At 45.0% G+C, this 13,527-nt stretch overlaps 1 protein-coding gene across 1 annotated transcript in view; it reads left to right on the forward strand.

Moving 5' to 3' along the window:
• MTBP (MDM2 binding protein) overlaps window positions 1-13,527 on the forward strand; it is a 66,692-nt gene that overhangs the window by 51,272 nt on the left and 1,893 nt on the right. Inside the window, exons 18-20 of the mRNA XM_052651719.1 lie at window positions 5,385-5,651; window positions 7,302-7,545; window positions 9,402-9,515. Coding sequence (XP_052507679.1) covers window positions 5,385-5,651; window positions 7,302-7,545; window positions 9,402-9,515 — 625 coding nt within the window. The remainder of the gene's footprint in view (window positions 1-5,384; window positions 5,652-7,301; window positions 7,546-9,401; window positions 9,516-13,527) is intronic.

Genomic DNA, 13,527 nt, shown 5'->3' on the forward strand with positions numbered 1-13,527 from the left:
ATCAGTCCTGAATATTCATTGGAAGGACTGATATTGAAGCTGAAGCTCTGATACTTTGGCCACCTCATGCGAAGAGCTGACTCATTTGAAAAGACCCTGATGCTGGGAAAGATTGAGGGCAGGAGGAGAAGGGACCACACAGAATGAGGTGGTTGGATGGCATCACCAGCCAGTGGACATGAGTCTGAGTAAACTCTGGGAGTTGGTGATGGACAGGGAGGCCTGGCGTGCTGCAGCCCATGGGGTCCCAAAGAGTCGGACACGACTGAGCGACTGAACCACCGCGAGGAATGAAGTGCAGCGGTACAGATTCTAGCAAGAGGAAATGGCATTTTTGTTTCTGAATGAGACTCCAAACGTGCACTGCACTGTATTGAGACCAAATTACGAAGATCATCGTTGCCGTGGGAGGGAGACAGTTCCTTATTACTGTGGTCGTGGAGGGACCTTCATTTTTAACGCCTGAATTCATATGCTTGCTTTGTGCCACTGAAAGAAATCTCATTGTCCATTGATAAACTGAGGTGGAGTATTTCATGGAAGAGATGTGAAAGGACTGGAATACTGCCAACACCGTGTGAATAAAGAGAGAGTGGGAGCTGGCCGCATCTAAGACCATTCATGCACGAGACAGGGACGCATAGGGCCAGTGCACAGCGGAAGGGGTTTTCTTTACCTGTCAGCCTTTTAAGCTGACATTAAGAGCGTAAACTGAAGCAGCAGTGAGAACCCTTTCCAATACCCGTAAAATCATATTGGTAGTGAAGGGACCTGAGCCAGCCAGCTTGGTTGGCTGCCTGTCTGGGAGACAGATCAGTTCATTTCAGTTGCTCAGTCATGTCTGACTTTGCGACCCCGTGAACCGCAGCATGCTAGGCCTCCCTGTCCCATCACCGACTCCTGGAGTCCACCCAAACCCATGTCCATTGAGTCGGTGAAGCCATCCAACCATCTCATCCTCTGTCGTCCCCTTCTCCTCCTGCCCTCAGTGTTTCCCAGCATCAGGGTCTTTTCAAATGAGTCAGCTCTTCGCATCAGGTGGCCAAAGTATTGGAGCTTCAGCTTCAACATCAGTCCTTCCAATGAAGACCCAGGACTGATTTCCTTTAGGATGGACTGGTTGGATCTCCTTGGAGTCCAAGCGACTCTCAAGAGTCTTCTCCAACACCACAGTTCAAAAGCATCAATTCTTCTGTGCTCAGCTTTCTTTATAGTCCAACTCTCACATCCATACATGACTACTCGAAAAACCATAGCCTTGACTAGTCAGACCTTTGTTGGCAAAGTAATGTCTCTGCTTTTTAATATGCTGTCTAGGTTGGTCATAACTTTCCTTCCAAGGAGTAAGCGTCTTTTAATTTCATGGCTGCAGTCACCATCTGCAGTGATTTTGGAGCCCTGAAAAATAAAGTCAGCCACTGTTTCCACTGTTTCCCCATCTGTTTCCCGTGAAGTGATGGGACCAGATGCCCTGATCTTCGTTTTCTGAATGTTGAGCTTTAAGCCAACTTTTTCACTCTCCTCTTTTACTTTCATCAAGAGGCTTTTTAGTTCCTCTTCACTTTCTGCCATAAGGGTGGTGTCATCTGCATATCTGAGGTTATTGATACTTCTCCTGGCAATCTTGATTCCAGCTTGTGCTTCCTGCAGCCCGGCGTTTCTCATGATGTACTCTGCATTTAAGTTAAATAAGTATTATTTACTTAGAGAGAGTGATCAGTAATTTTCCAAAAGCCATGCAGTTTTTTATAATATCAGATTGATTACCTTTGCTCAATGATAAAATTAGCATATATACTGAAAGTAATTTTGTAAGGGTACTTTTTACAGTGTTATTTCAAATACACATTGGAAATAATGTCTAACTGTCGGAGCTTGGTTCAATAAATTATAGTGCATCCATAAATAAAATTCCATGTAGCCACCAGAATAGCTAAAATTATAACTGGTAAGTCTTGACAAGTGTATAGAACAGTCAGAACTCTCCGACATTTTTAGTGGAAGTACACAATGGTATATTTAGTTCAGAAGAGGATTGACAGATTCTAATGAAACTGAACATAGCTCAAACCCCATGGCTCAGCATTTCTAATAGTCATTTTCCTAAGAGAAATGAAAATGTAACACCACAGAAACAGGGTTCTTGTAAAGGAACCCACAGAGCAGTTGTTTTCCTAAGAACCCAAACTGGAAATAGCCTTTTTTCCATCAGTAGGAGAATAGATCAATAAACAAGTTGATGTGTGTATGTAACATAGTACTACTAAACAGTAACCAGGAGCAACACGTGTACATGGAACAATAGCGAGCTTTTGTCTGTGGGGAAAAATAAGAACAGTTGAAGTACGAGTTTGAGGAGTTTATAAAATGAAACCCCGTTAAGCAAATGAGCATAGCCAGATGTGACTCCGTTTCTTGAAGCCTGGGCCGTTGAAAGCAAGCCAGGGGACATGCAGGTGAGCACAGTGGGTCCAGAAACACGCTTTTTTCTGGTTCTGGGTGCAAACTGTGCAGGCCTGTTCCGTTAAACATAGACTGTGTTTCTACACTAAACAACGCTCAAGTAATTTTAAAGGAAATAAGAAACTGCAGAGAATGCTCTCTCTTCTCGTCTCATGTTGCTGTGACCCTTGGAGTCCTTGAGCTCTTCCTCTATTCAGGCTTAAGGAATATTGGAAAGAAATTTATGAACTGTTTGAGTGCAGGTCAGTGTTTTCCAAAGGCGAGATGGAATCTGTCTGCGGTTGGCTCGCTTTCCACTTATTTCTCTCATGCTGGGGTGTGAGACCCCGTTGATTGTGAGATGCAGCGTCTTCTTGACAGCAGATTGAACTTCCGCTGTCACAGTTTGACTGGCAGGTGGCCACACCAGCCCCTGTTGCGCTGGACCTGCGTTCATCTAGTCCGGTGTGTTTGGGAGCTTTTCCAGCGCTCACTGGCATCGCTTGGTGTGTGCTAGGTGGTGTCCTGTCTGTCTTGTGTTGATAGGTCAGTGCAGCGGCAGCTTCATCTTCTGTTAGGTACCTCCCTTTCTCTGGATACAGAAGCACTTGGCTGTTGTTTTGCGAGAGAATAGGGCGTGTCCTCACTCATCCAGGAGTGGGTATTGGCTCCCCTGCTGCTCCGTCTCTGCCCCTTCCTGGCTGACAGCGCCACGTCTTGTTTCAGTGCCAAAGCATAGGAACATCACGCTGAAGACATCTCAGATGGCAGCAGAGGCAACACGGCGGCGCCGTCATGCAGCTAAAGGCATGACGCTGTGAGCGGCTGTGAGCAAGAGACGGAAAAACTGGGAGGAAAATCTGCGTCTCAGAGGCAGAACCTTAGAGCAGGAAACGCTGTATGTGGAGCCAAACTCTACGTTTTCTCCCTCAGAATTCCCTGCCGGCTAATCAGGGATCACACTTCCTCTTGCCGACAGCTTGTCCTTAGCAGTCATGGTTCTCAGTTGCCTTCTAGATTCTGTCAGTTGCCCAGGATAGAAACAGGACTCATCAGCAATCCTTAGGGTTGCTGCTGGTTTTTAATGGAATATGTTTTAATAAACAACGCACTGGAGAAAGAATGTTGGAGTTGAGAGATCTAGGTTCTAGTCACTTTTCTGCCACGAGTTAGTTTTCTCCCCTGTTAAATTGTTGGGTTATATCAGAGCTATTTCAGTCCTAGCTACAATTTAGAATCACCTAGGTAGCTTTAAAAAAAACAGTCCTAAACGCCAACCCCAGACCAGCTGAGTCAGAAGCTCTGGGCACTAGCAGCTCATGAAGACTCTTAGGTGATTCCAGTGTGCACCTGTGAGTTGACCCCTGAGTAGGGTGATCCTTATCCCTTACATGAAAGCTGACATACTAAATCGGTTCAGGTCAGACTCTGAGGTCCCCACCCGGGGTCTGAGTCCTGGCTCTGCTCGCCTCGTCAGCGCGCCGTGAGATTTGCCGTGGTGGAGTGCAAAACCGCCGTGACGGGGATGATGGCAGCAGCGTGCATCTCTTGAGTGCTCTGCTGGCGGGCTCCAGGCACTGATTCTGAGTGCTTGTCTGTCCACTCGTGGAGTCTTCACACTCGCTCTCTGAGGCAGCTGCTGTAAATCTCATCTTGCAGAGGAGGCAGCAAGAGTGCAGATGAAAGTAAGCAGTTTGGCCATGTTCACATGACGATAGAGGCAGGTCTAAATCCGGGAGTCTGGATCTCCAGGATATGCTCTTAGAAATCAAAAGACACGTCACAAGGGAAAGAGAAAGCCCTTAAAGCCGCCTCCAGGCAATCAGACACTGGGGCCATGATACACTCCGTAAACATTGAACTGATAGCTTACAGACCCAAAGTTCTGATTTAAGGAACTTCTTAGAATCTACAAGAGGACAGATAACAGAAAAAGTCCTTGATGTCTGCAGTCCCGTCATTGTATATGGGACACTGAGTTTCCTTGACACATTGCACAGAGGGAGAAAGTGAAGGGTTTTCCAACATCATGTGTCTCAAAGGTGACTTTCCTGATAAACTTATTTGTTGTCCTTAACAACATGGGGACTCTTTAAGTCCAGAAGCATTCACTGAACAGACGGCGCCCTGAGGTCTTAGATCAGATTTTGCTAGAAACCAGATCTATAGTCAGCCAGACTTTGAAGAAGAATTTGTCGTCAGTCTAAGGTGGAAGTGAGTTTCAAAGGGGAATGCCAGAGTGTTCTGAGCTGTGTTTGGTGAGCCAGTTTAGAATGCCTGTAGGGAAGGAAGGGAAGGGAAAGACGCTCAGTCGTGTCCGACTCTTTGCAACCCCATGGACTGTAGCCTACCAGGCTTCTCAGTCCGTGGGGTTTTCCAGGCAAGAATACTGGAGTGGGTTGCCACTGCCTTCTCCAGGGGATCTTCCCGACCCAGGGATCGAACCCAGGTCTCCCACATTGCAGGCAGACGCTTTACCCACTGAGCCACCAGGGAAGCCCAGTTTAGAATGCCTATATACCCTCCTAATCTTTGTGTTGAAAACAAACTTGCCTGTTCTAACAGAAGTCAGCATTTCACATCATTACTTATCAGCCGTGCTGAGGAATCAGAGGTTGGTAGAGATTTAGAGAGTATCAAAACAGCAACTGTATTATTTTGAAAATAAACCAGAGGATTAACTTAATCTGTTGCCCAGAAACAGTCAAAGAGGAATCAGATTGTACCTCACTTTTTTTTTTTTTTACTCTTTTGCCATGTCATGTAGCAGGCTGGAAAAAACTGAACTTGTGAGGGAAATTGGTTATTCACTCACGCTCCCAACAATTATTAGGAAGTTTTGTAAGAACTTTTTAAGTAAATGTTTTGCTCTTTGCAGGTGGCAGGAAGTAGCCTGTTGCTGCAGCAGAGTCTTTGACGTTAAAGATCTTTCTCTTGCTCAGGTACTGCTTGGATGACCGGAAAGCGTTAGAGAGAGATGGGGGATTTTTAGAGCTGCAGTCTCGGCTTATTCGTTATGAAACCCAGACCACCTGCACCAGGGGGAGTTCTCCGGGGCCCGCCGTGCTCAGCCCGCTTCCCTCTCCTGCGGTTTCGTCAGAGCCCACGAGTGTCCCTGACGGAGAAGCTCTGCAAAGTGAGCTCCGGACTGACGTCTCCCGAGTGAAAAGGAGATCAAAAGATGTGAACTGCCTTTATCCCCCCAAAAGGTGATATATGAAGCGCACACAAATAGTATCTTGATGGAAGGTGTTTTAGTCTTAGGGTATTTTTGCATGTTGATCGTTCACATTTTTTAAGCTGCTTTCTGTGTAGATTTTAGAGTGATTTTCATACCAGGAGTTTGTTTCTGTTGTGAGCAGTTGATGATTATACTTATAAGTTATAAAAAGAAATGACTTGGGGAAAAACACATTCTTTCTGGCTTTATAATGCTAACATTCAGTCCATTGGCACCAGGGATTGTCAGGTTTTTAAACCGTGGAGCACTGGCAGTCTTCTCTGTATATAAAGCAGAGGAGACGCTCTGATGAGGGAGGATATTGAGAGAGCAGTGTCTCTGCCTTCCCCCGCTGTCTGCTACCTGCCCTGGCCCCGTGAGCAAGGGGCCTCAGGAACACGGTTTATGATTGAATCCGGGCCTTGGCAGTGAAAGCACGGAGTCCTAATTAACCACTGGCACCATTTTAAAATAACTTGTTTCATATAAAAATAGCTTTAAAGCCTACATAATAATACTATAAAAATGAGATTATTCTAGCTACTTTATTTGCTAGCTAAATAAAATGTCCAAATGCTTGAACAAAAGTAAGCTTATGAAATAAACAGTCTAATTTCTATTGAATTTATATATTTTTGGAACTTTTGTCAAATTTAGGTCTTTGGCACCTAAAACAAACCTAAAATTCTTACCATATGTAAGCCTTTCAAAAAGTATCAAATATCTTAAAGTGAAACTGTCGAGTCTTCTTTTAAACAGTTACCAGTACTAAGGGCTTCCCTCCCCAGTGGTCCAGGGGTTAGGGTTCCATGCCTCCTGTGCAGGGAGCGCAGGTTTCGTCCTGCCCTGATCTTAGCATAGCATGTGGTGCAGTGTAGCAAAAAATATATGTATATTAGAATACTGCTTCCCTGATATGAAATAAGTAAATTATTGTTATAAGGACTTTGCAAATTCATGATACTTTTTTCACCTGATAAAGGTAAAAAGCAAATCCGCTAACATTTAGGATACTGTGTTTTTTAGTAATTTTTTTATTTCTGACTTTGATTGATGTCTGTTCTAGAAAAGAAAGTAACACTGTGTCCTATAGGTTAGCAGGATTGAAGAGTCTGAGACCCTTTCTTGGAAAAAGAAATGTAAACATCTTAGAAATATCTAAACTAAAGTCACTTTTATAGTTTTATTTCTGTTTGAACAGCTAGCTTATCTTGTACAGGTAGTTGCATGGCGACAACAAGCATGATTATTAGGGTTTCTTTATCAAAGTTAATAGAAAGTATAATTACTTCCCTGACGAGTACTAGGTCTATAAACAGTGCTGCCTGGAGTGCCATCTCTGGTTTGTGTGAGAAATTGTGAATTGACAGGAAGGGAGACAGTAGCATCGCTTGTTGCCTTTCCTCTGAGCTGAAATCCTAGACTGTCATTCATTGCCTTCTGTGTTCTCGCTTCTCACTTGAAGAACTAAAGGAGCAGCTGCGTAATGCGATGTTGGTTGCTCATTTAAGGCAGTGGTAGCAAGAGATCGTTTGCTCTCCTGGGCTTTATATGGCGATGACTGTAGCTGTAGTGTTGAGGAAAGAAAATGAGCGTGATTGGAGATGCCCTTAATCTGAGTTCTGGTCTTTCCCCGCAGCAGACTTGTGAGGTCTGGAAGTTCCGATTCTCTTCTTTCTCAGACAAGTGGCAGCGCCCGCCATCGCCACGCGGTCCCCTCCAGAAAGCCGCGGGCAGAGCAGCCGTTACCTGTGCCGTGTCCCTCTGCGCTGAGCAGTGAAGCTCCTGGAGCCACCGCCAAGGCCAGCTCAGGTCCAGAAGCTGCGCGCGAATCAGAAGCAGCAAGGCCCGCGAAGGAGTCCCGATCACAGAAGCACACTCGGGTAGAGATCCGCTTCCCGACTCTCAGTCTGCACGGGAGGAAACGGCCTGATCTGATTCGCTTCAGATGTTTGTCAAAAAAGTTTATCAGTGAAATGAAGTGGTCTGTAATTTACTTTAAAATAAGACCGAGGAGTTCCCTGGTGGCCTCTTGGTGAGGATTCCAGGCTTTCACTGCTGTGGCCCAGATTCAGTCCCCGGTTGGGAGCTGAGATCCTGCCCCGTGGTGGAGCCACGAATAGTAATAATAATAGTTCAGTGAAAGAAGGGTAGTGGGAAAGTGCGAGTGGGGGTGTGAAGGGGCAGAAGGGGCCCCAGAGGGATCCTCCTTATGTATATTTACGTATATACAACCAGCTCTTACATACAGTCCTCATATATATATTGATATATATAGCCAGGTCTTCTGTATAATCCTCCTATATATAACCACCTCTTATACATAGTCCTCATATATATATAGCCAGGTCTTACATACAGTCCTCATATGTATATATATTTATATATGTATATAACCAGCTCTTACATATAGTCCTCATATATATATTGATATATATAGCCAGGTCTTATATATAGTCTATATATATAAAAACCAGCTCTTATATATAGTCCTTATATATATATATATTTATTTATTTATATAGCCAGGTCTTATATAGAGTCTGTCAGTTCAGTTCACTTGTTCAGTCGTGTCCGACTCTTTCCGACCCCATGAATTGCAGCACGCCAGGCCTCCCTGTCCATCACCAACTCCCGGAGTTCACTCAGACTCACGTCCATCGAGTTGGTGATGCCGTCCAGCCATCTCATCCTCTGTCGTCCCCTTCTCCTCCTACCCCCAGTCCCTCCCAGCACCAGAGCCTTTTCCAATGAGTCAACTCTTCACATGAGGTGGCCAAAGTACTGGAGTTTCAGCTTCAGCATCAGTCCTTCCAATGAACACCTAGGACTAATCTCCTTTAGAATGGACTGGTTGGATCTCCTTGCAGTCCAAAGGAGTCTCAAGAGTCTTCTCCAACACCACACACAGTTCAAAAGCACCAATTCTTTGGCACTCAGCCTTCTTCACAGTCCAGCTCTCACATCCATACATGACCACAGGAAAAACCGTAGCCTTGACTAGACGGACCTTAGTCGGCATATATATGCAAAACCAGCTCTAATATATAGTCCTCATATATATATATATTTTTATATAGAGCCAGGTCTTACATATAGTCTATATATGTATAAAAAACACCTCTTATATATAGTCCTCATATATATATATTTATATAGCCAGGTCTTATATATAATCATATGTACATATATTTATATATGTATATAGCCAGCTCTTATATATAATTCATATATATATTTATAATTTTATATATTTATATATTATGTATAACTACATATAAAATATATATAATTACAATCACATTTATATATATACAAATATGTAGTGATTTATATATATATAACCAGCTCTTATATGTAGTCCTGATATATATATAGAGAGAGAGAGAGAGAGAGAGATGAGGATTTGTTACAAAATATATTCTTTATAGTGTTTGAAATTTTCCATAATAAAAAATAAGGACACACCTGTGTATACATGTCCCTGCCGTGTGTACCGCCCCACTCTGACGTCGATCCAGAGCCCGGCCCGTGAGCTCCACTCTTTGGCTGCTCCGGCCCTCTCTGCCTGGCAGAGGCCCAGTGGCATGTGAGTGTGTCGCTGCTTGAGACCGCTTCTTCTCAGTGGTTTGGTCTTAATGAGCTTATCTGGGTTTAGCACAGCTACCTGGTGGTGTGGTTTGCAGAACCTCAGCTCTAAAGGGAAGAAGTATTAGTCATATGTTATGTTCTATTCAAGATACTGAAAGAAGTAGTTGCTGAAGCCCTGAAGAAGCACAGGATCACGGAGGCTCACGAATGTTTCCCTGCTTGCAGCCAGCGCCTCTTTGAGATCTCCAAGTTCTACCTAAAGGTACAGTGTCTTCTCTACCGATGGCAAATCAAAGTCAAGTTCTGTCGTTACTATTTGACTCAAGGTAATAGTAATTGAGTATTTTCTACGCTGACAACTTATTGCCACATTTTTTACTAGAGGTAGAAAAACTGGAGTCAGAATATTTTATGGTTGATTTTAGTTCTCAGATATAGAAAACTGTACCTTAACTGACACTCTCAGTGTTTCCCTAACAGGTCATTGACTTAAGTTGATAATCAGCTTCAGCTTATTTTATGTAATATACTCAGGTGATTTAGTACATAGTGAAGCTGCCTGACGGAGTCACAACACGCAATCTCTAGTTCTGGATCCACTAGCAGCTCATCTTTCCCACTAGTCCAGCCATGCTCAACGTTCTCCAGGCCAGGCTTCAGCAACACGTGAACCCTGAACTGCCAGATGTTCAAGCTGGTTTTAGAAAAGGCAGAGGAATCAGAGATCAACTTGCCAACATCCACTGGATCATCGAAAAAGCAAGAGAGTTCCAGAAAAACATCTATTTCTGCTTTATTGACTATGCCAGAGCCTTTGACTGTGTGGATCATAATAAACTGTGGAAAATTTGAAAGAGATGGGAATACCAGACCACCTGACCTGCCTCTTGAGAAACCTGTATGCAGGTCAGGAAGCAACAGTTACAACCAGACATGGAACAACAGACTGGTTCCAAATAGGAAAAGGAGTACGTCAAGGCTGTATACTGTCACCCTGCTTATTTAACTTCTATGCAGAGTACATCATGAGAAACGCTGGACTGGAAGAAACACAAGCTGAAATCAAGATTGCTGGGAGAAATATCAATCACCTCAGATATGCAGATGACACCACCCTTATGGCAGAAAGTGAAGAGGAACTAAAAGGCCTCTTGATGAAAGTGAAAGAGGAGAGTGAAAAAGTTGGCTTAAAGCTCAACATTCAGAAAACGAAGATCATGGCATCCGGTCCCATCACTTCATGGGAAATAGATTGGGAAACAGTGGAAACAGTGTCAGACTTTATTTTTTTGGGGCTCCAAAATCACTGCAGATGGTGACTGCAGCCATGAAATTAAAAGACACTTACTCCTTGGAAGAAAAGTTATGACCAACCTAGATAGCATATTGAAAAGCAGAGACATTACTTTGCCAACAAAGGTCCGTCTAGTCAAGGCTATGGTTTTTCCAGTGGTCATGTATGGATGTGAGAGTTGGACTGTGAAGAAGGCTGAGCGCCGAAGAATTGATGCTTTTGAACTGTGGTGTTGGAGAAGACTCTTGAGAGTCCCTTGGACTGCAAGGAGATCCAACCAGTCCATTCTGAAGGAGATCAGCCCTGGGATTTCTTTGGAAGGAATGATGCTGAAGCTGCAACTCCAGTACTTTGGCCACCTCATGCGAAGAGTTGACTCATTGGGAAAGACTCTGATGCTGGGAGGGATTGGGGGCAGGAGGAGAAGGGGACGACCGAGGATGAGATGGCTGGATAGCGTCACTGACTCGATGGACGTGAGTCTGAGTGAACTCCGGCAGTTGGTGATGGACAGGGAGGCCTGGCGTGCTGCGATTCATGGGGTCTCAAAGAGTCGGACACGACTGAGCGACTGAACTGAACTGAGCATGGATAAACTGGCCGTTCAGAAGCCGTTTGGTGAAACTTAGATTAGGTCCAGTTTTCAGTTTCTGACTTGAATCACAATTTTACGTGGGTTTTTGATTAAAACTGCAGACGGACCATAGACGGAACACTTTGAGTTCCCTTGTAGAATCTCTCAAGAAAGACAGTATTGAAAGTACGAAAGCTAAGCAAAGAAGACAGGAAGAACATGGCGGCGCTTTCACACGTTGTTGGAGCAGGAAGCACGTGGACGCGTGGTGTGGCTGAGCAGCAGTGACAGCCTCGATGGCTGCCTGGGGCTGAGAGTCCAGACCCAGCATGGTCTCGGGCCTGCTCGGAGCCTGGGGATCCCAGGCGTTGTGGAAGGCGGGGGCAGAGAGCCGTGAAAAGCAGGGGTTAGAGAGAGGTCCGCAGAGTGAGCAGGGAGCCTTCAGCCTGCTCTGCACACCTTTCCCACAGCGTTCGCTGTGGATGGCTGCATTACCCGTGGCTTTGCTCTCCCCCACCCTGTGGCGGTGTGGGAAACAGTCCCTGGAGGAGAAACGCATGGGAGGCCGCAGTGAAAAGGCCAGCGGCCTCTTATTTCCCTGCCTTACAAAGGTGCCCGTCAATAAGCTCTGCACACACAGAACTTCTAGTAAGATTTTTATTGTCTCATTTTAAAATAAGACTCGACAGGGACACCCTGGAAGCCCAGTGGCTAAGACTCTGTGCTTCTGCTCCAGGGAGCATGGGTTCAGTCCCTGGACTGGGAACCCACGTGCTGTGTGCTACAGCGGAAACACTTTTTAAATGTCTGTGTGACCAGACCGCTGAGACTCGGCAGAGTTCTGAGGAAAGCGTCTAACACAGCAGGTGTCAGAACATGAAAAGCAGAGGGCAAGCAGGAGGAGCAGAAGCCTGAAGGGAACGCCGTGAAAACTGGATATCTCAGGAAGGAGACAGTCACATGTACAAAACCGGAATGTGATGCTGTTTCCAAAAACTATAGAACGTGAAATCTCCTTAAAATAAAAAATACAGTAAAATCACTGTAACAGTCAACAGTGAGAGTAGGAAATTTGCCGGAAGTTAGTATTACTGACAAAATTGAGGACAAAAACATTAAACGTGAGATAAGAAAATGGGGGAATTAATCTGAAAGATCCATTATGCTCATAATAAAGACGAGAGGAGAGAAAGCCTTCAGAAATACGCAGGGCGTTCCAGAACCGAAGGGTGCAAGCCTCCTGCTGGAAAGGGCACATAGCTCGTCCTGCCTGGTGGGCGGCAGTTCTGCAAGCCCCGTCACTGTGGAAGGTCACATCTCCTGGAGGGAGAGAGCATTCCGTAAAAGTTTTCCGGGAGAGAAGTAGTTGACATAAAGATTCAAGAGTAAGGTTGGCATTGGACTTTCCTGGCAGCCTCGTATGCCAGATGGTGGACCGTCTTCCTCACGTTCTGAAGGAAAGTGGTTTACCTGGCATTTTTTTATCTGGCTCAGAAGCCAGTCACTGGGCTTCCCGGGCGGCTCAGACAGTGAGGAATCCACCTGCAGTGCAAGAGACCCAGTTCCAGTCCCTGGGTTGGGAACATCCCCTGGAGACGGGAATGGCTACACTCCAGTGTTCTTGCCTGGAAAATCCCATGGACAGAGGAGCCTGGAGGGCTACAGTCCATGGGGTCGCACAGAGTCGGACACGACGGAGAGACCGACACAGAAGCCAGTCCAGTGTGAAGATGCTTTCACACACGAGAGGTCTGAGAAACTTGGTGACTTGTGTAACCTTTTGATGAATTTGTGAGAAGATGAAATTCAGTAGAACAAGGGACTGAACCAAGAAATAAAAGAAAAAAAGAAAAAGACAGGGAAAGATATGTTCCAGTGGGACCAGGTCCAGGAAGCAGCTGGACCAAACTGCCACAGGCAGTGGGGGAAGGGGCTCCATTGTTTAAAGGATGCAGTTAAGAAAACCAACGCAGAGACGAAAAGCTGAAGAGGGGAGGTTATCCGGTATCCGAGAGTGTTCGAAGAACTTTGCTGTACATTTAATCAGTCTTTTTAATCAGAGTTGTGGGGTGGGGGCAGAATTATGTACGTGGAAAGCTGCGCAAATAGAGTTCACCACAGGATAAAACATTAGATGAAAGAGAGATTACAACTGCAGTATGTTACTTAGCTTGGGAGTAAACTTCATTTGCTTAAGTGTAAAATGCAAACATTGACTGTTTACTAATTTAAGAAAAAATTGTGGTGCAGCTGTTCCTGAGAGGAAGCAAAGGGAGGTGGGAGGATTCAGAGACCTGAATCCAGGGTAACAGCAGTCACTGAAACTGAAATCACACAGTAGCAGTAGTGAGCGTATTGTGTAGAAACGCGAAGATAAGAAGAGAAACGGAAGAAAGAAGTGAAAAT

The sequence above is a fragment of the Budorcas taxicolor genome, chromosome 14 (assembly GCF_023091745.1).
Source record: "Budorcas taxicolor isolate Tak-1 chromosome 14, Takin1.1, whole genome shotgun sequence".
Classification (NCBI taxonomy): Eukaryota; Metazoa; Chordata; class Mammalia; order Artiodactyla; family Bovidae; genus Budorcas; species Budorcas taxicolor.